General features: G+C 54.4%; 2 protein-coding genes and 1 long non-coding RNA gene across 5 annotated transcripts; 2 read left to right on the top strand and 1 right to left on the bottom strand.

The window, feature by feature from the left end:
- The first annotated feature begins 1,243 nt into the window (after window positions 1–1,243).
- CHADL (chondroadherin like) lies at window positions 1,244–12,096 on the top strand. Its single transcript, XM_032492313.1, has 6 exons — window positions 1,244–1,357; window positions 2,878–3,046; window positions 3,595–5,280; window positions 5,811–5,977; window positions 6,681–6,879; window positions 11,963–12,096. Exons 1-6 carry the CDS (start codon window positions 1,350–1,352, stop codon window positions 11,987–11,989), a joined length of 2,256 nt encoding a protein of 751 aa, XP_032348204.1. The 5' UTR covers window positions 1,244–1,349; the 3' UTR covers window positions 11,990–12,096.
- On the bottom strand, window positions 8,380–27,592 carry L3MBTL2 (L3MBTL histone methyl-lysine binding protein 2). 3 transcript variants are annotated; one of them, XM_032492315.1, is made up of 17 exons: window positions 26,263–26,340; window positions 25,209–25,449; window positions 23,806–23,939; window positions 22,027–22,150; window positions 21,132–21,211; window positions 19,399–19,516; window positions 18,825–18,959; window positions 18,437–18,525; window positions 16,161–16,392; window positions 15,684–15,760; window positions 15,393–15,497; window positions 14,548–14,695; window positions 14,061–14,143; window positions 13,549–13,783; window positions 13,003–13,068; window positions 12,037–12,153; window positions 8,380–8,864 (listed from the first exon to the last, which is right to left on the bottom strand). In XM_032492315.1, the coding sequence occupies exons 2-17, from the start codon at window positions 25,426–25,428 to the stop codon at window positions 8,659–8,661; spliced, it is 2,169 nt and encodes a 722-aa protein (XP_032348206.1). In that variant the 5' UTR covers window positions 25,429–25,449; window positions 26,263–26,340; the 3' UTR covers window positions 8,380–8,658. The 3 variants fall into 3 exon arrangements, with proteins under 3 accessions (XP_032348206.1, XP_032348205.1, XP_006174769.1); XM_032492314.1 differs by lacking the exon at window positions 26,263–26,340 and adding an exon at window positions 27,472–27,592 and having other exon boundaries at window positions 8,381–8,864; XM_006174707.3 differs by lacking the exons at window positions 8,380–8,864; window positions 26,263–26,340 and adding exons at window positions 11,018–11,579; window positions 27,472–27,592.
- On the top strand, window positions 13,302–18,247 carry LOC116667530. The gene is made up of 3 exons (XR_004324349.1): window positions 13,302–13,386; window positions 13,428–13,429; window positions 18,235–18,247. It is a non-coding gene; the product is annotated as an uncharacterized LOC116667530 (long non-coding RNA).

Raw genomic sequence — 27,592 nt, 5'->3', positions numbered from 1 at the left:
AAATAATCACATCCTAAGACCAGCAACTCCACCCCGGGTAGATCGCTGCCAGAACGGGTTGTGATGTGTTCACCAAGACACATGCAAATGTGGTCAACAGCTCCCTTCATAACAGCCCCACCTGGGAAACAACCCAAATGCCCATCAAGAGTGGAATGGACAATTAATTGTGGTACAGTGAGGTACCAAGAAGGTGGGAATGGTCTGCCCAAACAGGGAGGAATATTTTAGCATTGACATTGTTTCAAATTGCCAGCACAGGATGATAATAAAAAGCATACTAACTCCAGGTCAGTTCCATTATATTTAAATTCCCTACCGACTGCACCTCTTTATTACCTGCATCTGGGACAGAAAATTCTCCTGCCTCTGTCCCACCCCACTGTTGCATAATATTTATAGAATGGAATGCTATAGAAAAAAAGAGAACAAATTTTTAAAATATGCATTGCAGATAAGTGTCACAAACACAACACTGACTAAAAACAGCCAGACAACTTGTGGTGTAACACTATCTTGTTTAAAAAAAAACAAAAAACAAAACTGAGTAATGAAAGCTGCATTTCCACCAGAAACACAGATCTGAAAAACCATAGGATACATAAATGTTTGTGGTGATCAAGATGAACTATTTCATTTTTTTTTTAAAGAATGCACATCTCCAAGAAGGTAAGTACTTACGTGTCCTTTGCAACATTGTTATACAAAATTGGAGGCAGTGGAAATATGGGTAAGTTGATACATTTATACAGTGGAATACTATACAAGTCAAAATGAATGAGTATAACTAAGAATCGACTTAGCTCCCAACAATCTGATGTTGAGTGAAAAGACAAATACGCAAAATATTGTATGTACAGTGTTAAATAAGGTATGTGAGTGTATTATAAGTATAAACAGGGCAGAGTTAACCGTTCTTCAGAGTCTACTATGTGCCAGGTGCCTACCTTAACCCCCAGCACAACCCTATGAGCCAGTTACTATGCTTTTTTGGAGTAGGAAACTGACCCAGCCCGGCCCAGAGTCCTACAGCCTGGAGGAAGCCTAGGTCTGGGAGCCACTGGCCTGCGCCTTGAGGCTCCTCCCTACTGGGCTGGTCTGGGGACTCCGGTCCAGGCCTGGGCCAGGATTCTGAGCAGGAGGCCCTGTAACTCCAGCTGCTGCTCCCGCCGTGCCCGCCCCTCCCTCACCTCCGCCTCAGGCTGGGCTGCCCACAATGCCTCTCATTCAGCCCTGTCCTCGCTGCCAGGCCTGTGGGCCAGGAGGGGGGCTCCTGCTGGCGTCCAGGCAGGGACTGTCGCTGGCCTTTCCCTGTGCTGTGTCTCCAGGCTGGACTGGCCCTGAGCGGCATGGCGGGGTGAGTCTTTGGGTCCTGAGGTTGCGAGGTGGGTGAGAGGAGGTGAGCGGCTGCAGACAAGCCCCTGCCCCTCTTTGGGCCTCTCAGGGGCTGGGGGCCAGGGGCTTTGGGATCTACCTGGGCAGAGATTCTCCGAGGGTCTCCCCGGAAGTGGGCTCTGCAGAATATGATGAATGTGGCTGCTCCCTGGGGCTCCCCTGGGCTCGTCCTCCAGGAGCTGTTCTGAGAGCCTGGCAGCCCTCTAAGGCCTGGATGCTTGTCCCTTCAGGGATCTGTCCCCATTGGCCCCCCTCTCTGGCCTGCCCTGAGCCTCAGCCTCACTACAGACTCTGTAGGATGCCACCAACCCCAAGGAGACTGAAAAAAAGATGGTGACAATCCAAAGAGAAGAAATAGGGGAGGCTCAGGGTGGGAGCCAGCCCAGGGATCAGGAAGAGCTGCTCAGAGGCCCTGCCATGAGCTGAGGACAGAGGGAAGAGCTAGATGTCACAGACAGAGAGGATGAGGCTCTGTTCTGTGTGCTTCTGGTGGGGGAGCCAAGGGTGACACTGAAGGATTTGAGCAGATTCCAGCGGAATCGGGAGTCAGGACTTTAAAGCAAAAGCAATGAAAAGATGCTGGAGGGTCTTCAGTTGGGGGTGGCAGGGCCTGTCTGTATTTTGGAAAGTTCCCTTTGGTTGCTGGTGGTGAGCGGAATGCTTGGGAAGCCAGGAGTGCCACCGTGGTGGAGTTGTCCCTAAGCAGAAGCAGGCAGTAGCTGTGAGGTGAAGGGTCCAGCTGGGTAACTGGTGGATGGGGAGCGGGTAGAGGTGGGTGGACAGACAGGAAAATAGACAGATCCTGCCCAAAGCACAGCACCCAGCCCGTACACTCAGTTCCCCTCACCCCAGTCCAGGCCAGCTGGGTTGCACTAAGATGAAGAGAAGACAATAGGGGAATAAACAAGAGAAGTCAGAGCGACCTGCTCACCTGTCAGTGTGGCTCTGGACCAACCATTAAGGCTCCTCAAGGCTCTCTGATCCCAGGATACCTGGTCCCCCAAGTCTTGCCTCACAACTCAGGGCGAGCCTGGTCCTTCCCATGGCTGCCAGGCTGTCTTCTCGAGGTGGGTGCCATTATGTTCCCTGCCACGTGGTGCTGATGCCACATCTGTCTGAGGACAGACTGCTCCTCTCTCCACCACCAACCTCACCCTGGAAGGTCAGGCCTCCCCCCGGGAGCCTCTCCACAGCCTGGGCACACCTCTGAACCACATTTAGCAAGGGCTTGCTGAGCCACTGGGCAGACAATCAGGGGACCCGCGAGGTTGCCTGTCTGAGCCTGTTTCCTCTGGTGTCAAACAGGGCTAACGATGGAACCTCTGCTTCGTGGAGGGGTGGAGGCTCAGGGTAGTAACACCTTCCCTGAGGCCAAAGGAGGAAAACATCTGAGGGGCTCTGGGAACAAGAGCTGGTGCCCAGCGAATGGACAGCTTGGGACCCTTGTCCTTGGGAACAACTGACCCTTGCTCTCTCTCTCAGGCCCCAAAGTGTCTCCTTGGTGCTGCTGCTTCCTCTGCTGCTGCCACTGGGGCCAACCTGGCATGCAGCTGCCCAACGCTGCCCGCAGACCTGCGTCTGCGACAATTCCAGGCGGCATGTTGCCTGCCGGCACCAGAACCTCACCGAGGTGCCGAATGCTATCCCTGAGGTCAGCAGGGCAAGGTTCGGTGGGGAGGACAGCACAAGGAGCCTGGGCTGGCACCAGTGGACCTGCCACTGCCTGCCTGGGAGGCCCCGGCAAGTCACTTCTCTCTGAGCCTCAGTCTTAACGTCTATAAAACTGGAATAATAATGACAAACAACAGGAAAACAATCTATTTAAAATCCTATGTGATTGGAAAAAGTTAGGTGATCCATATAGATACTGAATTAATTACAGGTCCTGTGGCAGAGAACTGGGGATGTACTGGAATAAGATATGCTTTCTGTCCTATGAAGTCAAGAGCTAGAGAGGAAGAGAAAGTAAATGAGCAATGACAATTCACTGTGAGAAGTGCCAGAGTGGGGGATACCCAAGGGGCTGGGGAGGAAGGCTTCCCGGAGGAGTTGTCAGGGAGCAGAATGAAGAGAATGAGGGAAAGATGAAGGGGAGGAGAGTGTACAGGTAAGGGAACAGCAAGCACAGAGGCCAGGGTTAGCAAGGGGCACAGGCCGTGGTCTTGTGCTGCTCAGCCTCCTCTACCTCTCCCTGCTCAGCTGACCCAGAGGCTGGACCTCCAGGGCAACATGCTGAAGGTGATCCCGCCAGCTGCCTTCCAGGACCTGCCTTACCTGACACATCTGGACCTGCGGCACTGCCAGGTGGAGCTGGTGGCCGAGGGTGCCTTCCGTGGCCTGGGCCGCCTGCTCCTCCTCAACTTGGCCTCCAACCACGTGAGCGCGCTGCCCCAGGAGGCGCTGGACGGGTTGGGCTCGCTGCAGCGACTGGAGCTGGAGAGCAACATGCTGGAGGAGCTGCGGCCGGGCACGTTCGGGGCGCTGGGCGCACTGGCCACGCTGAACCTGGCCCACAACGCTCTCGTCTACCTGCCCTCCATGGCCTTCCAGGGCCTGGTGCGCATGCGTTGGCTGCAGCTGTCCCACAACGCGCTCAGCGTGCTAGCCCCCGAGGCCCTGGCCGGCCTGCCCGCCCTGCGCCGGCTCAGCCTGCACCACAACGAGCTGCAGTCCCTGCCTGGGCCGGCCTTGTCCCAGGCCCGCGGCCTGGCCCGCCTCGAGCTGGGCCACAACCCCTTCACCTACGTGGGGGAGGAGGACGAGCTGGCGCTGCCCGGCCTGCGGGAGCTGATGCTGGACCACGGGGCCCTGCAGGCCCTGGACCCCAGGGCCTTCGCCTACTGTCCCCGCCTGCACACACTGGACCTCCGTGGGAACCAGCTGGATGCCCTGCCGCCGCTGCAGGGCCCGGGACTGCTGCGCCGGCTGCGGCTGCAGGGGAACCCGCTGTGGTGCGGCTGCCAGGCCCAGCCGCTGCTCGAGTGGCTGGCGCGTGCGCGCGTAAGCTCGGATGGCGCCTGCTGGGGGCCCCGGCGCCTGCGCGGCGAGGCCCTGGACGCCCTGCGGCCCTCAGACCTGCGCTGCTCGGAAGCAGGGGCGGAGGAGAGGGAAGAGGAGCTGGCTGCCTCGCGGCAACGTGCCCCTGCCGGCGCCCCCAAGGAGGAGGCCGGGCCCTGCCCGCGCGCCTGCGTATGCGCCCCGGAGGCCCGGCATAGTGGCTGTGAAGGCCAAGGGCTGCGGGCAGTGCCCCGCGGCTTCCCAAATGACACCCAGCTCCTGGACTTGAGGCGGAACCACTTCCCCTTGGTGCCCCGAGAGGCCTTCCTGGGCCTGGACCTCTTGGTGTCTCTGCACCTGCAGCACTGTGGCATCACGGAGCTGGAGGCAGACGCCCTGGCAGGACTCAGCAGCCTGATCTATCTCTACCTCTCTGATAACAGGCTGTCAGGCCTCAGCGCTGCCGCCCTGGAAGGGGCCCCCCGCCTTGGCTACCTGTACCTGGAGCACAACCGCTTCCTACAGGTGCCAGGGGCTGCCCTGCGCGCCCTGCCCAGCCTCTTCTCCCTGCACCTACAGGACAATGCTGTGGAACACCTGGTCCCCGGGGAGCTGTCAGGCTTGCAGGCCTTGCGCTGGCTCTACCTAAGTGGGAACCGCATCACCCAAGTGTCCCCTGGGGCACTGGGCCCAGCCCGGGAGCTGGAGAAGCTGCACCTGGACAGGAACCAGCTGCGAGAGGTGCCCACTAGGGCACTCGAGGGGCTTCCTGCTCTCCTGGAGCTGCAGCTCTCGGGGAACCCACTCAGGGCCCTGCGAGATGGGGCCTTCCAGCCCGTGGGCCACTCACTGCAACACCTCTTCCTGAACAGCAGTGGCCTGGAGCAGGTGGGCACAGAGGGTGTAAGGGTGAAGGGAGGCAGCATGAGACCCTATGCAGCTTGTGTTCACTTAGCAAAGATTACCACCCCTGCGATGCCAGGCCTGAGGCTGGGGGTGAAGTCCCTGAGATAAGCCAGACAATAGGCCTGCCCCAGGGGGCTCAGGTGTGGGTGACAGACCAGGAGGAATCCTGTGCCACACGGAGGGCCTTGCCAGGTAGGGCACTGCCGAGGCCTGGAGGAGGAACATGGGTCCATGGGATTACCTACTGTTGCACACTTTGTGGGCAGGGCTTTGCCATTCTGTGGGGCATCTGGGTGTAGCAGAGAGAAACATGCACTAGGGGTCTGGGTGACTTGCAGAGGGCAAGTGCTTTGGCATTGGACCAGCCTGGGTTTCCACCCCGGCACTGCCCTTTCTGCCCTCCTTGGGCTCTCCATTCTCCTTCTGCTGGGGCAGCATGGGGCTCCCTCCCAGGCCTGGGGGTGGGACAGTCCTGGCAGGACCTCACACCAGGGCCTGGTGTCTCCTTGCAGATTTCTGCAGGGGCCTTCTCGGGCCTGGGGCCCCAGCTCCAGAGCCTACACCTGCAGAAGAACCAGCTGCAGGCCCTGCCTGCCCTGCCCGGTCTCAGCCAGCTGGAGCTCATCGACCTCAGCAGCAATCCCTTCCACTGTGACTGCCAGCTGCTCCCACTTCACAGGTGAGCACCCTAACCTGGACCCCCAGCCAGGGGCCCCCAACTGCTCTCAGTCAAGCCTCCACTCTCCCTGGAGTGCCAAGTCTGCGCCGGCTGAACACCTTCGGCGGGTGAGGGTCCTACCAGGCTCAGCTGCCCTTCCTGGGGGAGCCAACCATCCACGGTGCTTTGGGTGGGCTTCTCTGAGCTTCTATTCCCTGGTCCATAAAGTGGGAATGAAATCCACCCAGGCTAGTGGGGTGGGACCTAGTGTACATGGGCACTTCACATAATTACATAAGAAAGCAGCAAGAACCCTGGAGTCCGGCAGGCCTGAGCTCAAATCCAGCTCTACTGGCTGTCTAACTGAGCCATGAGGCCTCTCTGTGCTGCTTCCTCATCTGTAAAGGGGATGATAGTGATTGTATCCACCTCATGGTGGTTGTTTGTAAGAACTGCATTAAATTATATGTCATATCTAGATTGGTTTGAACCGTGTCTGGGTCACCAGCCCTCTGGAACTGTTTATTACTACCCCCCTTTTGCAGGGAGGGGATTGAGGTTTGAAGTGACTTGACCAGGGTCACATAATTGGTGAGCAGCCGAGCCAGGATTCTCTCCAGAGTCTGCTGTCACCCACTAGGTCCCACTGCCGCCAGTTCCTGAAGACTTACTTTCCTCAGGAAAGCTCAGCACAGTGGCTTCCCCGAACCCCCTTTTCTCTCAGGTGGCTCACTGGGCTGAACCTGCGTGTTGGGGCCACCTGTGCCACTCCTTCCAGTGCCCGTGGCCAGAGGGTGAAGGCGGCAGCTGCTGTCTTTGAAGCCTGCCCAGGATGGGCTGCCAGGAAGGCCAAGCGGACGCCAGCCCCCCGACCCAGTGCCCAGAGAACCCCCATGAAGGGAAGACGGCAGAGCGCAGACAAGGTTGGCTGGAGGGCAGGTGTGGGGAGCCTTGGTGGGTGGGTCAGCTTCCAAAGCTCCTGGGGTAGCAGGGGTCTGATTTGTCTTGGTCCCAGTTTATGTGGTTCTAGATCTGGGCGATGACTGTTTCCTCTGTTCAGTAGTGTCCACCCGGCTCTCCTCACCTGGCAAAGCCCCAGGTGGGTTTGTAAGGAAATGACTACACGCTGTTTCATCCTGGGGGACAGTGGCCTTTCTGATTAAGCTGCAGCATCACGGGACCCTGTGTGTCCATGAGAATCCTGCTGTGACTGTTCTTGTTGGATCCTCTTGACTCAGCCCTTTCCCACCTGATCTCAGGGGCCTCGCACGGCCCTGGGGTGGGAAGGGCAGGAGTGCAGGTGTGTTGTTGGCACTGCAGGTCGGACTCCACTCTGCGTCACTCCACCACTCCCCTGACGTTAGGTTTGCCATCCTGACAGATTCATTCAGGCTGGAAAGCTCAGTTGTAGCAAAATCTCTCAGCTCATCAGAGAAGGGTGAGCAGGACGTGGCTGCCCCTCCATGTGGGAACACCTGCTGTACGGCGAGGGTCCGTAGGGGCCGCAGGCCTTAGAGGGAAACTGACCAGCACGGCGGGGCCCTGGGAAGGTGGGGCGAGGACCCTGCCTATCTGGACCTACAGTTTAAAGGCTTGGGGGGCCCAGGGACCATCTGAGGGTGTTTGTATTGGTTCCATAGGGTTGCCGTCAGAGTACCACAAACTGGGTGGTTTAGAAGAGATTTCTTGTCTCGCTGTTGTGGAGGCTGGGCATCTGAAATCCAGGTGTCAGCAGGGCTGTGCTCCCTCCGCGGGCTCTAGGGGAGGCTCCTTCTGCACCCCTTCCAGCTTCTGGTGGCCCCGGATGTTCCTTGACTGTGGCAGCACAACTCCACCCTCTTCCTCTGTCGTCATGTGGTGTCACCTGTCTCTTCACATCATCTTCCCGCTATTTCTGTGTCCAAATTCCCCCTTTTTATGAGGACATGAGTCACTGGATTAGGGCCCACCCTGGTGACCTCATTTTAACTTGATTCCCTCTGTGAAGACCCTATTTCTGAAGCAGAGCTCATGCTGAGGTGTACCTTCTTTGTGGGGACATCGTCCAACCCGAAACTGTTCCTTGTGGAGGTGGGCTGGGAGTTAGGAACCGCTAAAGAGACCCCAGGCCAAGGGTGAGCATTTTGACCTTAGGAGTGAGTCCTGGAACCAGGGTTAATGACAACAGTGAAACTCACCTCAGCTAACACTGGTGTGGCACTTTCCGCCAGGATTTGTGCTAGTAAACAGCCTCGGGGCTTTCTCCCTGCATCAGCCCGGGGTGGGGGGGCCCATGGGCCCCCCCCCCAGGTTAGGGCTGTCGTTCAGGGACCCTCCTCCCATAACGTATGGTGACAGTTTGGTGGCTGTGACGGGAATCGGGACCTCTCAGGCCATTCCTTCTGTCCATCTTTTCTCACATGAAGATATTCCACCAAACACTAGCCCTGGAGGTCTAGATTTTTTTTGTTTTTATTTTGTTGAAAGCAGCAGTTTCCTCCCAGGAATACAAAGGCATTGAAAGAGGCACCTGGCAGGGTGTTCTGGGCTGGGGCGCTCACCTGGCGGCAGGTGCTGAGTACTAGAGGGTGCGTGGAGGACCAGCCTGGCTTTAATTCCACTGCTGCCTTTTAACAGCTGGGCGTTTCAGCCACCAAGTTACTAAATTTTAACGAGACTTCTTTTTCGTATCTACAAAACGAAGTCAATGTGTCCTCACAGGATTATAGTGAAGATGAAGTAAAGGGCATGAACGAGTGCAGACCAGCGCCTGCACACGAGGCTGTCACAAGTGGCAGTTCCCTTCCTTCCCCGTCCCTCCAGCACAGCCCAGGGTGTAGACGGGGTGACAGTAAAGGAAGGTGCAGGGGCTTCCTCCAGCGTTTGCATGTGGTCTGATCTGCACCAGGGAACCCTGCAGGTCCTCCAGCTGTGGAAGCAGGGAGTGAAATGGTTGTTTGTTAGGGTGTCTCCCAGCCACTGGGTGGTCCCACTGCTGAGACTTTGACAGGACCTTCAGTTCCCACCAAGAGGCAAAAGTTTCATTCTGTGCCGAGTTAAAACATTCCAGACGTCAGCACTTCCATTTGTGAGAAATAAAATTGACCTCTAGGCCCCAGCCATACAAGTTAGGTACACTGTCCCATACTCATGGGGGCAACTTTGTGCCAAGCACAAAGGACATAGACATGGGCTTGGCCTTTGGGGAACTCAGGGGATGACAGGTGATATTTATTCCTTATTGTTTTGCACTCGTGTGAACTCACCTAATCATAATTGAAACTGTGTGGTGGCATGTCAGAATGCACTTTTTTAATTGTTTGGTGGGTAGGTAATTAGGTTCGTCTGCCTGCCTGCCTGCCTGCCTATCTATCTGTCTAATAGAGGTACTGAGGATTGAACCCAGGACCTCATGCATGCTAAGCACACACTCGACCACTGAGCTGTACCCTCACCAGAATGCACTCTGACTGTAAGGAACAGAACTCTGATAAACTGGACCTCAGCTAGAAAGGGATTTAATTATCTCATACAAGATAAGAAGTCCAGGGCTGGCATGGCAGCTAAACTTGTCCTCCAGCTCTGCCATCACCGTGGGACTTTTGTGCCCACGGCACCTGTGGACATCACTTCTTCATTCAGGAAGAAGGAACCAAAGGCCGAAATGCCGTACAAGTCCTGTTTTCCCAGTTCTTCGGTCAGAACTGGATCCTTCCCCTGCAAGGGCATCCAGGACGATGAATTCTCAGCTGGGCAGGTTACCTTGGTAAAGGCAGGGTGCCACGAGCAGAGCAAAATGCACACCCACGCTTTTCTCTTCCCCCGTCACCACCCAAGTCTGGTATGAGACTGGCCCTGTCCTGGGACCTGCCCGTCCTTGGTCAGCACTGTGTTACACACCTAGTCATGCTCTGGGGAATTAGGGCTGCAAGAGGGTACCTTCTGTACCACGTGGGCCTGCCTACTGGTTTAGAAAAGGAGAAAGGATCTCCTTGAACTGACTGGAAATCGGCTCCCTTTGGACTGCACCCTGTCTCTGGGATGACACTCAACAGCTGGGTCCTGAGCACACCAAGGCCAGCACACCATCTGGCAAGCGTGGACCGTGGCAGCTTAATGGACCAGCTCACGGAGCAGGCAGCCGGACACCCACCCAGCACAGCCACAGCCCTTAAAGCACGACACGGGCCCACCCGACCATGCTGTCTCTACCCAAAAACACAGAAGGGAAGAAAAAGGCTGAGGGCAGCTGCCTGCCACCACCTTAGGTTCCAGGAAGAGGAACCGTTGAAGAGAGGACAGATCAGAGGAGGAGACAGCTTCAGCGGAGACTAACTGGGAAAAATAAAAGCAGCTGAAATTTGGGCAGACACTAGGTGAACTTCCAGAATGTAACTTCGGACAGGAGCAGGGGAGTCAAAATATGTCATGGAGTTAAGGACATGATAGTGAGAAAAGGAGCCAGAAGTCTCCCCTTCCCCCCTTCCTCCAGGAGCTCCTTCAGGGCGACCTCAGCCAGCTGAGCTGACCGCTCCCCTCTATCGAGGCCCCGTGACTTTCTGGCAGGGCCAGACCTGACCCTGGCTAGCAGGTAGGAGGGGAGTGAAGAGGACAGGTCCTAGGCCAGCTGGGCTCCAGAGCAGGTCAACGCCAGCAGCAGTCTCCCTATTGGGACATGCGCACACACGCTGAGCTCTCCTCTCAGTCCTGCTGCCCCTGCCTTGCTTCTACCACCAAGCTCCCCAGTGGCAAAGGGGCTGGTGTGGTCTCCCCACCCTGGGCCCCAGCAAGCCCCCTTTACCAAGGTGTAGACCCCGCCTCTGCTCCACGGTTCCTTTTAGAAATGGAGAATGGAACCCGTATTCATGCCAACGAGGTTGCTCAAAGCCACCTCACAAGTCACCGAAACCCACATCTTGGTCACTGCTGCTCAGCTCCTGCCAGAGCTGGGTGCCTGCACAGGGCTCCCCAGCCCCCCAAGGGGGTGAGGAGCAGGGCACAGACTCAGGAGGCAGGATGGGCCGTTCCACTTGGTTGGCACATTATCAGGCAGACGATGCACCCATCACACCACAAGCCATCGACTGGGTGGCGTCTCCGCCTCGGGAGCTGCTCCACGCCTTTATTTCTATGACTTGCTTGGGCATAAGCACACCCCCCACAACAGACTAATCTTCCAGCGTGATGGGGTCAGCCCCCGACCCTGGCAGCTGAGCGACATGGTGGGTGTGGAGAGAGGCTACATTTAAGAAAGGGCTTTAGGAACTCCGGCTGGAGAGGGGTATGCTAACAGGCAAGGTTGTGGGTCTCAGGCAGCCCCTGTTGTGTAGGCCTTGCCCAAGAGATGGGCACAGGCAACAGGGCGGGTCAGGGAGACCCTGGCTGTTCCTTTGGGGCCCGGCCCTCACAGCACCAGGCAGAATTTATGCAAAAGGCTCAGTCTCCAAAGTAAAGTAGAGTGGAGGGGTGGTGGCAATAGAGGCACCCTGGATTGGCCTCAGCCAGGCGGCTGCGCTGGCAGTGAGGATGGCTCAGTCGTCTGTCTCCTGTTTGATGTTCTCGATGGGCACAGGCAGCTCTGGACTCGGGGCCTTGTCAGGCGTGGCCATGTCCAGATGCTCCTCCTTCACACGCACAGTAATGACTACAGAGGAAGAGGGGCAGGGAGGGGAGTGTGCGTGTAACTCCAGGGAGAGCGGAGGGCTCAGGATCCAGGGAAGAGTTGTGGGTCCTACAGACAGGGGCCCTCAGGATGTGGCGGGGAGAGCCCCTTCCTCCCCTGTGGGGGTGGGCCGCAGAGATGGTCCAGGGCCTCGTTGCCCCTGCCAGGCAGGCTGCCGGAGTTGCTGGCAGCTGCCGCCCACCCTGACAAGCATGTGAGCTGGGGGCAGAGGCGGAGAGGGCCAGGCAAGACGCGCAGCTGCATTGAGTTGCTGGTAGGTACTGGGAAGCCCTCCAGGCCCAGCAGTGAGAAGGGTTGCCTGGTGCCCAGAAAATTCCCTTCAAACTTTACTCTTCTGTGCCCAGGTTGGGAAGGAGAGAGCCCGCCTCTGAACCCTGAAGCCGCTGACCCCGCCTCAACCTCGCCGGGAGGGTCTTACTCTCATCGGGACCAGGCTCGGACGGGATCCTCTCCGTGGCCTGCACGTCGTCCTCCAGCAGGGGCTTCTTGGACCCCTGTCTGAGCGGCCGGGTCTTGGTCGGTGGTATTCTTTTTCCTTTGAATAAAAACAAACTTAAATCCAGGATAGGGATGTATCCACGTGAAGCGCGAAGGTGGGGTCTCGCCCAGCAGTCAGGTCAGGCAGCGCCACAGAGGGGAAAGTGCCAATCTGGCAGGAGGGAGGCGCGCACTCTGACCTCCCGCAGAGGTGGTCTTCAGTAGTAGATGAGACCATATGCCCTCTGTGGTGGTGAAGCTGCCCTTCCCTGATCCTTACTGTCTCCCCCTCTCAAGTTACCGTTTTAAACAGTTCACGGTCCTGCCATTGGGCAACTCCACACAGGATCCCAGCGCTGCCCAAGGACCACATCCCTTGTTCCCTCTCTACCCAGACATCCTCTTCTCTGCGTGGCGCCACCTCAGGGAGCGCATCTCATGCAGTGGCCCGCAGCTTCGGAGGGTGCCCTGCCTCTGCCGCTCCCTGCCCCTCTCCAACCTGCTGCCCCTCCCGTGGGGCCCTGCCTAAGGAGAGGCCCCAAGCTCCCATCCCCGTGGTCATGAGGGAACAAACACAGCCCTGAGGAGCACCTTCTGCTTCCTCTCAGACCTTTTATTTTCAAACAGGGCAGCTGCCTAGGGAACCACACCCGCCCTTCTCCCTCAGATGCTATCTCTGGTCTCTTTTCCTCTGTATCCTGACCATTACCAGAGACCGAATGCCCTACTTATGCTCCAGGTCCCTGAAGACACAGGGTGACCGACGGGCCTGTGGGGCAAAGGGCAGGGGGAGGAGACGGCAGGACCACGAAGAGCGCTGCCTAAGTGGCGACGTCCCACCTCCACTCCCAGGGACACAGGCCCAGCTGGTCCCACACCAGCTGGGCACCTTTAGAGCACCACTTACGTTTCTTTCCAAATTGTTTCTTTTTCTTCTTTGTGGCCTCTTTGGCTTTTAGAGGTGTGGTTGGCTCTGTTGTTGAAAGACAAGGACAAGCGGTGAGAAGAGAATTCTGAGAGGACCCAGGCTGTAGCACATCTGGAGGCCTCTGCCCACCCCTCATCGGCCTCCCATACACAGGGGATGCCCCCGGAAGGAAAGCCAGAGCTGGGCAATGAGAACAGGGAGAGGGCTGCGGGCAGGGACTGGAGAAGAGCTGTCCCTTCTTCCCACCCGCATCACCAGGGCTCTCGGAGGGACCTGGGGGATTTACCTGGGTGCGAGCATATGACAGAGTGGGCAAGGTCAAGGAAGGAGCTCTGCAGGCCAGAGGGAGAGGGAGACAGAGAGGTCAGGAGGGGGTGGGGAGACAAGGGCCACTCTTTTCTTAGGAGTGGTCCAGGAGATTCTCGATCTTATGCCAAAGAAAGAAGTGTGCAGGGGGCAGGGGGCGTGGTTGGCAGGAAGGAAAAAGAAAAGTCAAGAGCCCCTGAGGACAGTGAGAGCCCAGACCTGCGGCCACAGGTGGCTGGAGCTGGTAGCCGGTGAGCTCACACCAGCCGACGGGGTAGATGTCCGGGGACTCACAGTCCACCCACTGGTCGTACTCGCTGTCCCAGCCATCGAAGTGGATGCTGAGGAGCCGATGCACCACCCGCTTCACGGTGGCCACGCAGATGAGCCGGGGCTCCATCAGGTCCACGGCCTCCAGCTTCATGCCCACCTTGAAGCCGTGGTTGGGGCAGTCCTGGGGGAGGGGGCGGGGCTGAGTGTGCCTGTGGGGCAGGTTCCGCTGACCAGTGATCCCACTGCACTTTGTTCCCAGGCACAAGCCCCTCCGAGAAAGGGACTGGCTGAACTGTTCAGCACAGTGCCTGCGTCAGTCTGGGACTTCTCTCATGAAGTGGCTGACCTTAGCGGCAGAGACTCAAGGAAAGAGAAGGTATTGGAAGTGCCACTGCTCATAGTGGGCAGGGCTGGTCCCACGGCCACCCTTAGGCCCCTCGCATCCTCAGTCTCCTCACCATGTTAAAGAGTCTTGATGGAGCTGCTTTGGACTTGGTCTTCTCCAAGTAGGTCTCCCAGTTGAAAGTATGTGTCTCGTACCCTGGAGGCCAGAAAGCGGAGATGCGGGGGGAGAGGAAGAGCAGTGGAGTGAGAGGGAGTCCTGAAGTCCCACACTGTCAAAAGGGTGCCTGCAGCTCGGTCAGGACCCAGCCCGGAGTCTCCCCAGCAGCTGCCTTCCCTCCTCCCCAGGCTGGTATGTGCTCTAGGACCATGGGCCCACTGTACAGACTGTTCACTGCCCAAAGGGACAAATGGGAGCTCTGTTCACCAAACCACATCCTGGCCATGGGACCGAGCCAGCCCAGAGGAAGGGCTAGTGGTGACCATGGGTAGCTCTGTCACCTCTTCAATCCACTCAGAGACTTTAAGCTCCGGGAGTCTGGCTTGGCCAGGAATCTAGGCCTATGTCCCCACCTGCCCCTTCTGACTGGAAGGCAGTCTTACCTTTTGGGGGTGTGAGCTCAATGTCATTCTTCTGGCAGAAGGTGGCTGGGAAGATGGCATGGGAAGAGGCATGGTAACAGAACCAGTCTGAGCCGTCTGTGGAGGGTCCCCCGTCCACACAGAGCATCAGGTAGCCGTCCAGGAGAACCTAGGGGGCAAGGCAGACAGACGTGGAGTCCTGAACTGCACCCCTGTCCCAGGGTGAGGTGGCTGTGGTAGGGACACGAGGTGGATGGTTCCAGCCGCAGCTTGTCCTCTGAGCTGTTTCAGAGCACTCAGCACCTCTTACACTCGGCTGTGACCCACTACCTGAGAGATCAGTTAGCTTCCCCACGAGACAGCAAGTGCTGTGCCAGCAGGAATTACGTCAGTCTTTCTGTCACTGTGTTCTCAGTGGTGGGCACGGGCCCAGCCTGGAGATCTGCCGATGGACAAATCAGCAGGTCCCCCTGGAGGGCCGAGGGGTGGTCGTCTGCTCCTCGGGCTGCAGCAGTAACAGAGGTTTGCAGCAAAGCAGGCCCAGCTGGGGCTCTTGGCTAGGCCAGCACTCAAAGGAGATTGCATTGGTGGTGGGAAGGCCCCCATTGAGGTGACAGGGTGGGGCTACAACTGTCACAGGACCAGGCTCAGGCCAGGTGTTCAATAAGCACTTGTCCAATGCTCCTCTGACCATGTCATGAAAGCAGACTGTGAGTCTGAGGAGCTAAGTCCCTGCTCACAAACGCCAGGCACCCTGGGAGCAGCCAGTATCGGGAAGGGGGAGTCACACATGGAATACAGAACTCCGCCATCTGCAGGCCCGCAGAAAGCCAGGCTGGAGGCTGGAGGGCCAGCCCCAGGCTCACCTTGCAGATGGTCGCCACGCAGATGTTGCCCAAATTCAGGGGGTCGATGGCCTCCAGTTTCATCCCCTCCTCAAACCAACCGCCTTCTGTGTAGACAGCTCGAACCTTAAAGGAACAGGGGCAATTGGGGAATCTCTGGGCTGGCCCAGGTGAAGGGTGGGGGAAGAAGGCCTCGTCTGTCACAGGCCTGGGAAGGAAATGAGGGAAAGGGACACTCTGGGAAGAGCTGGGGAGCTCTGGCCTGGAGTGGACCTGTGGCCAAGGGGTAAGTGCCCAAGGGCTGTGCCTCACCTTCTTGAACAGGTAAGGAACAGCGTCACAGTAGATTTTCCGGAAGGTGGGATGGTGGGCCATGTCACTGCGCCTCTCTTTCAGGGAGATGGCAGAGAGAGAGAAGGGAGATGAAGGCTGCTAACAGGGCCTGCTCCACGCCTCCCTCAGTACTGTGGGGGCTGCCCCACGTATGTGCTAATCTGTCTCAGCACTGCCCTTAGACTAGAAGACAGAAGACATTAGGAGCTCTCCGCAGGAACCACACAGCCCTTAGGACCCAGACTCTTCCTACGTGACCCAGGAGAGGACGGGGCCTGTAGCCACTGGTTTCAAATCAATTTTTACTTCAAGCTGAGTGACCTTGGTCAAGTCACTCAACCTCTCTGGATACCTGATCATCCTCAGAGTGGAGACGGTCACCTCTACCACACAGCCTGGGTGTGGCGTGTGGAGATATCCTCACTCAGGCTCGCGCTGGCCTGGGACTCTGCTTACCTGACAGCTTGATGCCATGGCCGACACGTCGTGACCAACCCACTGGGTGGATCAGGGGGCTCCACATGTGGCACCAGAAGTCGTCGTCGCTGTCACCGTCCTCGTAGAGGAGCCGCAGGCGACCCCCGATCACTGTGTCCACCACAGCCATGCGGGTCCGTGACACCTGGGACTTGTCCACCACCTCTAGCCGCATGCCCTGCCGAAAGGGGTACTTCATACTCTCCACCATCTGCAATGTCAGAACACAGGCCTGCTGTGGTCATGCGGACACTCCCACCCACTTTTCTGTTCTGTCTCTTAAAAGTAACCAGAGGATGGAGAGGGTAGACACTAGGTCAGGAAGCAGGCGGATGAGCTCGCCCATCCCCCCAGGTTCAGTCCTGGCTCCTCAGTCCCTAGGATGGTACTGAAGGCAGGCGTCTAAATCCCACCAGGAGGGGAAGCAGCGCAGGGGTCACAAAGCAGCCACCAGGACACAGATCCTTCAGCCCTCCGCCCAAGGGCTGGAATACACTGACCTACTCAGCAGAGGGAGAGACAGGGTGAGGCCTGGGCTAGGGTCCCTCTGGGCCGCCTCCCTCACCTGACCCTTCCTGACATGCTCCTTCCCTCTGCACCCACAACCAAACAACACTTTATTGCCCTTGTTTGTTCCAAGTAACATGCTGGAACTCAAGGTCTGTAAGGGCAGAAGCTAGGTTTGGTATTCTCAGCTCCAAGCTCAGAACTAGGCACAGAGGTGGTGCTCAGTTGACTTTTTCTCTCAACTGAATGTACAAAAACATGCACACACACCTGACCTGACCTTGGCTGATGGGCATTCGTTCAAAACACTTTATGAAGCACTTACCACAGTGCAGGCATCACAGGGAGTGGATTGGTGCTGCCTCCAAAAACCCACCCCCTTTACCCTCTCCACCACCCAATCTTCAGAGGCAGCTGCTTTCATATGCCTCCAGCGTGCACTTGCAGGGACTGGGCACATGATAGCCAGGACCTGCTTGCTGACTGGTTCACACACAGCCCTGCTCTGCCACCCAGAATCAAGCTCCTTTTAATTTAAGTAGAAATGAGGCTACCTTGATACTCCTAGTGGCCTGTACCACCCACAGTCACCTGCCTCATCCTAAAACAAAGGCCAGCTGAGGAGGAGTGAACACGCCTCTTCAACTGCCAGACCTGTCAACTGTCCAAGGCACCATGGGAAATACAGGAGAAAAAGCTTAGTTTTGTTGTAAAGAATATGAAAATTTAATTAACAAAATACAGAGAGATAAATAGCAAATGAGTACTACCCACTAAGTTCAAGTAAGGCAAAAAGCATAGCTGCTTTAGGGGAAAAGGCCAGGGTATGCTTCCTTGAGGTGCTTGGACCCACTCCTGCTGAAGGTCAGCCCCCCAACAGTGAAGGCCCACAGCGGCAAATTTCTCATCAGGTGTCCGGGGCCCCAACTTCCATACCATCCTGTTTTCCACTGCTGGCTCCTTACCACCCACATCCTATCCATCAAGGTAGAGTTCAAGTGCCATTTTCTCCATGAAGCCTTCCTTGATACCTACTCCTCTTGAGGCCACAGGACCAGTCAACCACATGTCACACAGCACTTGCCCTGCATCCCCTGCTCGCTGCTCTGACTCTTACCCAAGGCAACAGAACACATGTGAGCACCTGGGTCAGGAGACCCGAGACCCCAGGTGGGGCCCAGGTGCCTGTGTGAGGGAGCCACACACCAGCAGGCCTGGCATATAGAGGAGGGAGACACTGTCCTCACTGTGCAACCTTATGACCCCTTTGATTTTTACCATGTATATGATTTTTTTATGCCAAAGAACTAAATAATTTTTAAAAATTAAAATTAAGTGCCACACAGACAATCCTGAGGCATACCCCTGGTTCAGAACCAAGGCTATTGTATAATTATTCATAGGCATGACTTTGTTTGCTCTGCCAGATGGGAGAGTCTTGGATGGCATGGTCTGTATTCTCTACATTTCTGCAGTGCCTTGTAAACAAGTATTTAATAAAATCTATTGAATGAATGCTCCTGACAACGTTATGAGCAAAGGTGAGGATCTGAAGAGCAAATGGCAGGTAGGGCAACGTGATCGATGTGGCTGGATCAGTCTGGGTGGGGAGAAAGCAATCACTTAGGAAATCTGGAGCTGCTGAGATTGTTAAGCAAGAAAGTCTCAGAAGAAATACTCCAATGAGTAGCAAGAAGGCCAGATAAAACGGGAGAGCGGCAGGAGATCCAGAGGGCTCACTGCCAGACCTTGATATGGAAATCCACGGGGAGCGTCCTGGAGCCCACCAGCCGCTTCATGAGGTAGCCCTTCCAATCGGTGAACTTGGCGTGGATGGCTGCAGAGACAGAGAAGGGTCCTGGTTACAGACTGACACCCTCCCACTGACAGAGAGCCAGAGCTGCCCCAGAGATCAGCAGAGGGGACTGAATGACTTATTTTTCCCTTTTCAGGACAGCATTCGCCTCATCTATAAAACCAGGCTGCCCAGCTTGGACCTGCCATGGGGCCTCTGGGACAAGGGAGCACAGAAGCAAGGAGGCAGTTGGGTCCTGTTCTGGTCTAAACTGGGAGAGGAAATCCCTGCTACCAAGTGCCCGGCAGGGACCAGGGCAGGGGCCGGTCTCATCAACTCACTCCGTGGGGGCACCAGAATCTTGCTGTTGATGGCACACCAGCCAATGGGGTGGACGTCCACAGTTCCCAGGTTGCACCAGAAGTCATGGCTGCCGTCATTTTCAAAGCCTTCATAGCGGAGCAGCACCCGGTACCCTGAGAAGGAAGAGGGCGCCAGTGAGGGAGGGTGGGGTGGGAAGGGTGTGCTCCGAGGCCTTCCTTCTTCTCCAGCCTAAAGTGGACTTTCGCTGCCTGTTCCTAGAACTCCTTCCAAGCAAGGGGTGTCCCCGCTGTCCACAACAGTCAGAGCAAAACAAATCCATGCCACTTACTCGGCAAGCAAGACGGTACAGCAGTGAGAAGCAGTTTTCTACAGCCTGATCGTCCCTGGAGTAAACTTAAAAAATGGGAGTTTCCTAACTCGCCAAGCTCTGTGGTCCCCTCTAAGGTTGGTAGGAAAAAGAATGGCAAGAAGGGAGGCAGAAACTCCAGCGGGTGGGTTTCTTCGCTTGTTTTATGAAGCCAATTTCTGCCAACACCACCACCTATCTGTCTGGAGGTGCGACTCTCCTGCCACGCCCAGAGGAGCACCCACCTGCCGCCTGGATGACCGAGGCGATCCAGTACACTCGGCTGGGAAGCACAGCATCGCTGTTGAGCACCTCCACCTTCATCCCCTTCATCACATCCTCCCACTGCTCGTAGAGTGGGACCTGGGTGGGGACAGGAGAAGCCACGGGGACGGTGAACACCTGGGCTGGCAGAGGAGCGCTGCCAGCAGCGTGGCCTCTTCAGACATCGCATCCTCCTCCTTTGCGCCTCAGCTTTCCACGTCACGTGCTGTGTGTGGGAAGCCAGGCTGGGACTAGGGGTGATTGTGAAGAGCCACGCTGGGGAGTGGGGGTGGACAGGGGTGCCCTGGGTGCCGGTTGTCATAGGACCGGCTCCTGGCTGTTATCCTCTTGGGCACATCATGCCTAGGCCAGCCTGTGCGTCAGGAAGGACCCCTAGCAGTTTCCAGCCCTCACCACATACCAGGCACTAACCAGGCGCTGTTCTCAGCACAAATAGTACCTCCTTCAATCGTTACTCAATCCTGGGCAGTAAGGACCATGACCCTCTCGTCCCTCAGCTGTCACCCTGCCAGCTTTCCCAGGGCCATCTACCCACACTACTCCTGGCATGTTCTTTCTCCACCTCTCCAAGAGGTCTCACCTTCTGTTAAAAGGCCCTCTGGCAGCAGTGGACCGTTTTTGGTTGCCATCACAATATCTAATCCTCACTCTGCTGCCAGTGGTACTGTGGTTCTCCTTTGGGGAGATTCTCCTTTTTTTCATTCTCAGCCCTGGCTTAAGCCAACTGGAGTATCCCATTCCATCTCCCTGGCTGTAGAGACTGGAGTCAATCACAGAACCGAGACACAGTTATGCTACCCAGGCACATTAGGGTGGGCTTTCACGGAGCATATCAAGTCAGGTATGTAAAACGCAAGCATGACGCAACTTCCTGCAATGAAAATGCCCGAACTGCTAGAGAATTCAGGACAACAAAAAGACTCATCTCCTAGGAAAGATATTCACCTTCATTAGCGATTCAGACGGGAATGGAATAAAGAGTTAAGCTGCACTGAGTGCCAACTCTTCCCTGTTTCGGGCACTCCCCAGAGCTCAGAAGCAGTTCAGAGAGGAGAGGCTAGGAGGTGGGTTTACTCTGATCAGAGGACTTGAAAGCTACAGAGGCTTCCTCCTGGATTTCCTGGGGTTTAGGAAATCAGCTTGAAAGACTAAACAAGAGTGCTCCCTCATGTCCTCCCAGACCTGCCTGCTAAGCTCTTCTTCCACCCCAAGCCCAGCCCTCCAGGGTCTCAGCCTTCAGTGTTTCTCAGGAACAGGGGGTCAGGAGCCTTTAGCAGAAGGGAGCTCCAGGGGGTGGCCACATCTGCCTCCCAGGAACCAGCAGGCCCAGGGCAGTTCAAAAGCACCAAGCTTTCAACAAGAAAACACTAAAAATGGGGGAAAAGGAGAGAGGGATTTTCAAAGTTGGCTTTTAGATATCAGCTAGCACAAAGTGCCATTATGTACATAAGCAAAGTGGAGACAGAGGGGCAGTGCTTGAAGCGCTCAGTGAGGGTTTATGGGAGGAGCTTTTGAAAAGAGTGGGCAGAACATAAACTGGAGCGAGTGGCAGGCTGGGCTTGGTGCACCCAGACCTCACCACTGCTCTCTCCCCGTGCCAGTGCCGACACCCAGACTGGAAGAGGCAGGTAGGAAAGAAGGTGGCGAGCACCGAGGGTCCCTGCTCTCCCTCCCCTCATCTCCAGGCACTCACGTGTTTAAAGCAGCTGACAGGAGCAGCCTTGTAACTGTGGTCCTTCAGGAACTTCCCCCAGTCGAAACCCAAGACCAGTGCTGTGGAGCAGGGGAAGAGAGTTAGAGTCTGAGCTAGGAACTCCAGCAGCAGCCACTCCAGGAACCGGGCCGTGAGCCGAGGGCAGAACCAGATCTCTTTGCCACCCCAGCAGCCCCAAACCCATCCCATACCTGAACGACCAGTGGCCATCAGGACGGGGGGAGGGGGGAGGACCTTATCCAAAGGCTGCCAGACTCTCAGGAGGGAACACTGGGAGGGAAATGTCTGATCTTCCTTCCCCCAAAGAAAGAAGGAAATTCAAAGACCCCTGGGCTTAAATTCCTCAGACCTCCCCCAGCCTCTCATTGGCCACAACCAATCTAAATGGGTGGGAGGTACACATACCTAGGCCCCTCCAACTGTGGAGCCTGGGGAGCTCAATTTCAGTCAGAAACTCAGACCATGTAGAGCCGAGTGGCTTCATGCCTACATTTGCTTAGAAACAGTGCTAGACACACTCAGAGGGAGAGAAAGGTTCCTTTCCTTATCCCAGCACCCTTCTTCAAACCAGATCTGGTCTCCATTGCCTCAGGGAAACAGAAGCCAGAGGGCTAAAAGCTACGCAGAACAAAAGAAGCTAATTCTGGTCTTTTAAGTTATGAAGAGTAGGGATCCTGGCAATTTCAAAGTGACTGAGGGATTTTCTGAGCTAATTTCGCACCGCCTACCAGATGAGGAAGACGCGCTCCAAAGCGAGCCTGGGCCGGCACTTTCTAGCTGGCCACCTTTTCCAATCCTCGCTCCTGAGGAGGCCACCCCAGTCCTGGCACCACACCCCACCCGCTTCCTGAGCACCAGTCCCATGCTGTCTTACCATCCTGCCCTGTTGGTGTCCCGTCTGCGAGCTGTCCTGTCCCTTGGGAGTGGAGGAAGGCCCCGATTTTGGCAGACCAGGCAGCTTTGTGCAGGACTTTAGCTTTCTTGGTAGGTGGTTTTCCCTAGGTGGAGGAGAGAATACGTAGCCTAAAGGCTAATCATAGTAAGGCTCTGATTGGACTGCCTAGGTTTAAATCCAGGCTGCAGTCCAGTTAACCTCTTGGGGACTTCAGTTTCTTCATTTGTAAATCAAGATGATAACAATAATAATGCTGAGCTCAGAGGGGAGTCGCAAGGATGAGTTCCGGTGTTGTGCTTAGCTATTGTTCAGCTGGGGAGGGGCTGGGGGCTGGGGCTGAAGGAGCTACAGGGCAGGGAGGGACACATTTTCTCTCTCTTCAGCCTTCTCTGCTAGGAACCGCCTCCCTGTGGCCTCAGCTCTCAGCCATCTCCTTCCTCGGGTGCTCCTACAGATTTATGGCAGAGAATGGGCTTCAAAGGGGCCCGTGAACTGAACCAGGAGGCAACAATTTGTACATATGTGAATATTCTAGAGTGAGTCCATAGCTTAACAGGAGCTCAAAGGGGTCCTCCCCCAAAGTAGAAGGCCACCGATCTGGTCTGTAACTAATAACTGGAGCACTGATCAGAAAGGCCCAGAGGTCAGTGAAACAGACATGCGAGTTTACGTTCCACACGGACCTGGGGTCAAATCCTGGCTCTTCAATTTTGTTTGTGTACCTTTGAGTAAATAAAAAATTTTGAGTCTTTAAAATAAGAATTAAAAAAAATTCACTTCTTAGGGATCACTGGCTGTACTAAGAGTGCCAAGCCCTTAGCAAGTATCCCCAAATTGTAGCTGTTAACAATATTATTAGCTCTGGGAGGGTTTTTCTATGCCTTGACTACACTCCGCAAAATGAGCGAAACAACTGTAATGGTCTCACAAAGGTGGGAGGTGAAGTGTCTGAGGCACGAAGCAGAGGCGCTGGCACACTGACCTGTAACATCAGGTCGCACACAGCAGTCACCTGGGGAGCTCTTTAAAGCCCCGATGTCCAGGCTATGCTCCATCCCAATTAAATCAGAATCTTTGGGAGTAAGACTCAAGCATCAATTATTTTTTAAACTCTCCAGGTGACCTAATGTGCAGTCAAGTTTGAGAACCAGTGTTGAGAACCCTGAGATGAGGTTCCAGTCTTGGCTCTGCAGTTCTCTTCCCACTGAGCCCACAGGTAAGTCCTTCCTCTCTGGACCTCAGCACACTTGTCGGATTAGACAACACATCTCTAAGAATCCTTCCATTTCTAAGGATTCTACAAATGTTAGTAATTAACTAAAGACTGGTAAGACTCACTAGGTGGCTGCCTATGACATGGAGTCAGAGACGAGGCATCACCTTCCTAAACAAACCATGGCTGGTGGGCCTTGTGCCTGTTTCTCAGCTTCCTGTCAGAGCATTTGTAAAAGTGGTGAGAAGACATGTGTGTCAGGCTCCCCCAAGGTTCTTGTTTACAACTTACTGAAGACACATCAGACTCTGAGGGGTGAGGGTGGGGGGTGCTCCAGGAATCAGCAATTTAACGAGCTCCATAAATGGATTCTTCTGCCCTCTAAAGCTGGAGAGCATAATAAACACCAGGAAGCTAACAACCCCAGAGGGCCACAAGCAGGGTCCTTCCCAAGCCCTCCTGACCCCTCACCATCAGTCAGTTGGTTGTTCCTATCTTACCACCTGGGGCCCCAGGGAGGGGTCTTCCAAGTGACTGCCTCTCACCTGTAATCTAGCCAGGATACTGGCTTTCTTGGAGTTGGAGGAGTAGCTTCTGGAACAGGAGACGCTGCAGAATCTCTTTGTCTTGGAGAAGAAGGCTTCCCTTGTACCCACAATACCACACATCTCACAGACAGCTGGGAAGAGAACTTAGCATGTAACTCCCCTGACAGTCACCCCAGATCAAACACAATGACAGGCCCTTCAAAACCTGGACACTGCATTGATTAGGTGAGTCCCAGACCCCCTAAGGCTGACAGAACTGGAATAGGAGGAGGTTCTGGCGTGTACATCCGAAGCTGCCTGGCACCCCTTGGCTATCTGTCAACAGTGGGGCTAAGGAAAACCCGTGAGGATGACTGCATCACTTAACTTCTGTGGGTCTGCTTTCTTTTCCTCTATAAAGGAACTGAACTAGATCAATGTTACAATCCCAATACCACATTAGAATCACTTGGGGGAGCTTTTAAAAGTGCCCAAGCCTCAGATTCTAATTAACTGGTTGTAGGGAGATAGGCATCTGTAGTTTGTTAAAAGCTCCCCAGGTGATTCTAATGTGCAGCCAGGCTGGAGAACCCCTGGACTAGATGGTCTCTAATAGTTCTTTCTAGTTCTAAAGTTCTAAGATTCTAAGAGACTGGTTGGAAGAAGACAGAACGAGAAAGATAAAAAGGGAGAGAGAAAGAGATTACAGGATGAATAGAAAGGAAGTAAGATTCAACTGGCAAAGAGTATTAGATTACTCTTCTAGAGTAGAAGGACCAGGGAACAGGAGTGTCGCCACAGACCATATAGCCTGCCTCTTTTCACAGGCAGTTCACACACAGGAGGCCCTGACACAGGGCTCCAGCAGCTGTGCAAGCATCACACCTCTGAAGCCAACTGGCTTCCCGATGATCCATGGGGATTCTTATCTGCACCCTGCACCTGCCCTCTACTAATCCTCTTACCCAGAGGTCACTTTACTCTATTTTTCCCTCCCTGCCACTTCCAACCCACAAACTATTTCTTGTCCTTTCCCAAGTAGTAACCAGAACACTTTACGTGTCCTATATGCTCAACATCCAGGCTTAGAAAGCCACCAACTATTTACACAAACGCAAAAGCAGCACCATGTTGATGACTGGCATCTCACACGCTGAATAAATATTAGAAAGAATGAAAGAAAGAATTGTTGTAAGAAAGAATGAATGAAAAGTTGTAAGAAAGAATGAATGAAATCACAACTTGAAATCAGACTACAGCAGGGGAAGTGACCCCTGGGGATACTTGGGGTGTCTCTCTCTTTCTCTCACAGGTCCTTAGACATCCTTACACCTGGACAGTTCTGCCCACAGGGCCTAATCCTACTCTTCCTCCACAGCCTCCTGAAACTTCCCCATCTTCAAGGGACACTCTGAAGGCACCTGGCTCAGAACCACTGCCATCCAAGGAGCGGGGTGTCCCAGGGCTGAGCAAATGCAGGGGGGAGGTGGGCAGCTCCCCTGCTTCCCGATCCTCATTTTCTGCTTCACTCGACTCCTCTAAATAGGAGCTGCTCTCACTGCCCGCACTGCTGTTGTAACTCCGGAAACTGTCATAGCCACCAAAGAGCTCCAAGTCATCATCTTCCTCTTCCTCTTCCATTGGTTCTGAAGACGGAGTCTCCTAGTGGAAGGATGACACAAACCAGGCAGAAGGAATCACAGTTGGCTTAGTGTGTGGGAAGGGAGGCTGCAGATCTGCTATCAACCCCCTTTCCAGTTCTTGGTCAAGTCAACACTTTTGCGCCAAGTGGCAGGCAGAATCAAACAGCCCTTTTGCAAACACCAGGATCATTACTCTTATTTATACATTTCTCAATTGCAACTCAACAAAATACCTTAGCAAGGCAGAAAACATGTATTAGGAATTCAACAAGCTCCTTCTGTGGATTTATAAATGATGATATTTTAACACAATTTGAATAGAATGCAGTGATGTGAAAATACTCTAAGCAAGGTGCCTCATGAAGACTTTCTGGGAAAGATGTATTTTAGAATCTCATTTTTCTCCTTCAGCATATGTACAACAAAATAATTTCAACTCAAAAACAATTTAAGTCAGAGAAAACTTAATTAGGTACACAGAGGGGAGGGTATAGTTCAGTGGTAGAGTGCATGCTTAGCATGCATGAGGTCCTGGGTTCAATCCTCAGTACCTCCATTAAATCAATCAATCAATCAATCAATCAATCAAATTACCAACCCCCACGCCCCCGAAAAAAAAGTAAAAAACAAAACTTGGTATCCAGACTATCCGAAAAAGAATTTAAGAAGCAGGAAACACACTAGCTACAGCATGGCTATGGATTCAGCTCTGATCCTAACTAGGCATTTAACCTCTCTGGGTCTCAATTTTCTCATCTATAAAACAAGAACAATATTTGGATCACACTTTCTGACATATAAATGAGACATTGTATGTAAATCTAAAATCTACCTGGCATGCAGCAGAAAAGGTGTGAAGAGTTTGGGCTCTAGGCCAGGGCTCAAATACCCTCTCTACTGCTTACTAGCTGTACGACCTGCAGCAGATCAATCTCAGTGCCTCCATTTCTGCGTCTGTAAATGAGGACAATTCCACCTATTTCATAGGCTTTAGGGGAAAAATAAGGGTTAATACGGAAAGTGCTAAAAACAGTGACTTGCACATAGCAAGTGCTCAATAAACGGTGACAATCATTACGTTAAAAATATGGGCTCTCAAACCAGATTTGCCTGAGTTTGAATCCAGGCTCTACCATTTATTACCTGTGTGATTATGCGCAAGATATTTAACCTTACTGCTCTCGGTTTCCCCATCAGTACAACAGATATAACACAACTTTTTTAGAAGATTACTATGAACACTGATAAGGTATGTAAAGCCCAGTTAGTTCTGTTTCCGACAGTTAGTGACAGCTCTAAAACTCTAAGCTATTGTTCTTACTCTCCACTTGATGATTATTCTCCTTTACCCTTGTAGAGTTTTTGAGCTATTCCACTTTATATTTACAACTATACATACAAATGTACTAGAGTGAAACCCAATTCAAATATAAGATGACCAGAAGCCAAATGATTAAAGGATGAGTGGATTACAGGCTGTGGTAGAGTGGAAAAAGCAAATCAAGTAGAGCTTTGGAACTTGACAGACTTAGTGCCCACCTCCTTCACTTTTCAGCTGTGTGACCCTCTCGGGGAGTCGCACCACCTCTCTAAGCCTCAGCTACTTGAACCATAAAAACGAAACAATAACACAGGATTGTTGTGAGTATATCGGGAGATAATGCACGTGAACGCTCCAGGCACGGAGAGTTTATTAAACTTTTACTTCCTTTACTTCTTACCAGGATGTGACAGGCCTCATAATCCCTAAAGAACACCCCCACGAGACAAGGAGGAGGAAGAAGATCTAGAAACTCAGATCCTGAAACCCAATTCCCCTTCCCCCAGGGCAGGGAGCCTTCTTTCCTCGACTACTCGGCCCCAGGAACACGGGAACGAAAGGCAACGCCAATCGCCTCTGGCCCGGCTTAGCCTAACTACCTGTTTATCCATCCTTCCACCCTCCACCCTCCAGGCGTCGCTCAAAGACCTAAAGGAGGGCCCACCGAGCGAGGCTCTCGGGGTTCCCTTTCCCAGTCACGAGAAGTCCTCTCCCTCTCACCTCGACGCCCCGGGGCTTCTCCATGAGACCTAACACAGTTTCTTCAACCGTCACCAGGTGCAGGAAGCCATATTGGCTTCGCCGCTCTCCCCGAGCGCACCCATTGGCCACCTCGCAGAGC

The sequence above is a fragment of the Camelus ferus genome, chromosome 12 (assembly GCF_009834535.1).
Source record: "Camelus ferus isolate YT-003-E chromosome 12, BCGSAC_Cfer_1.0, whole genome shotgun sequence".
NCBI classification, from domain to species: domain Eukaryota; kingdom Metazoa; phylum Chordata; class Mammalia; order Artiodactyla; family Camelidae; genus Camelus; species Camelus ferus.
This window is presented reverse-complemented; position numbering and strand designations above follow the sequence as displayed.

What these genes read in the sequence shown, in the direction of transcription:
- CHADL (XM_032492313.1), top strand. An exon ending in TGCCGAATGCTATCCCTGAG is followed by an intron (nt 3,047 to 3,594) that starts GTCAGCAGGGCA and finishes CTCCCTGCTCAG; the next exon opens with CTGACCCAGAGGCTGGACCT. An exon ending in CAGCTGCTCCCACTTCACAG is followed by an intron (nt 5,978 to 6,680) that starts GTGAGCACCCTA and finishes CTTTTCTCTCAG; the next exon opens with GTGGCTCACTGGGCTGAACC.
- L3MBTL2 (XM_032492314.1), bottom strand. Translation starts at nt 27,495, where the DNA reads ATGGAGAAGCCCCGGGGCGTCGAG. An exon ending in GATTCTGGTGCCCCCACGGA is followed by an intron (nt 18,526 to 18,824) that starts GTGAGTTGATGA and finishes CTGTCTCTGCAG; the next exon opens with CCATCCACGCCAAGTTCACC. An exon ending in GAAACAATTTGGAAAGAAAC is followed by an intron (nt 12,154 to 13,002) that starts GTAAGTGGTGCT and finishes TTTTATTCAAAG; the next exon opens with GAAAAAGAATACCACCGACC.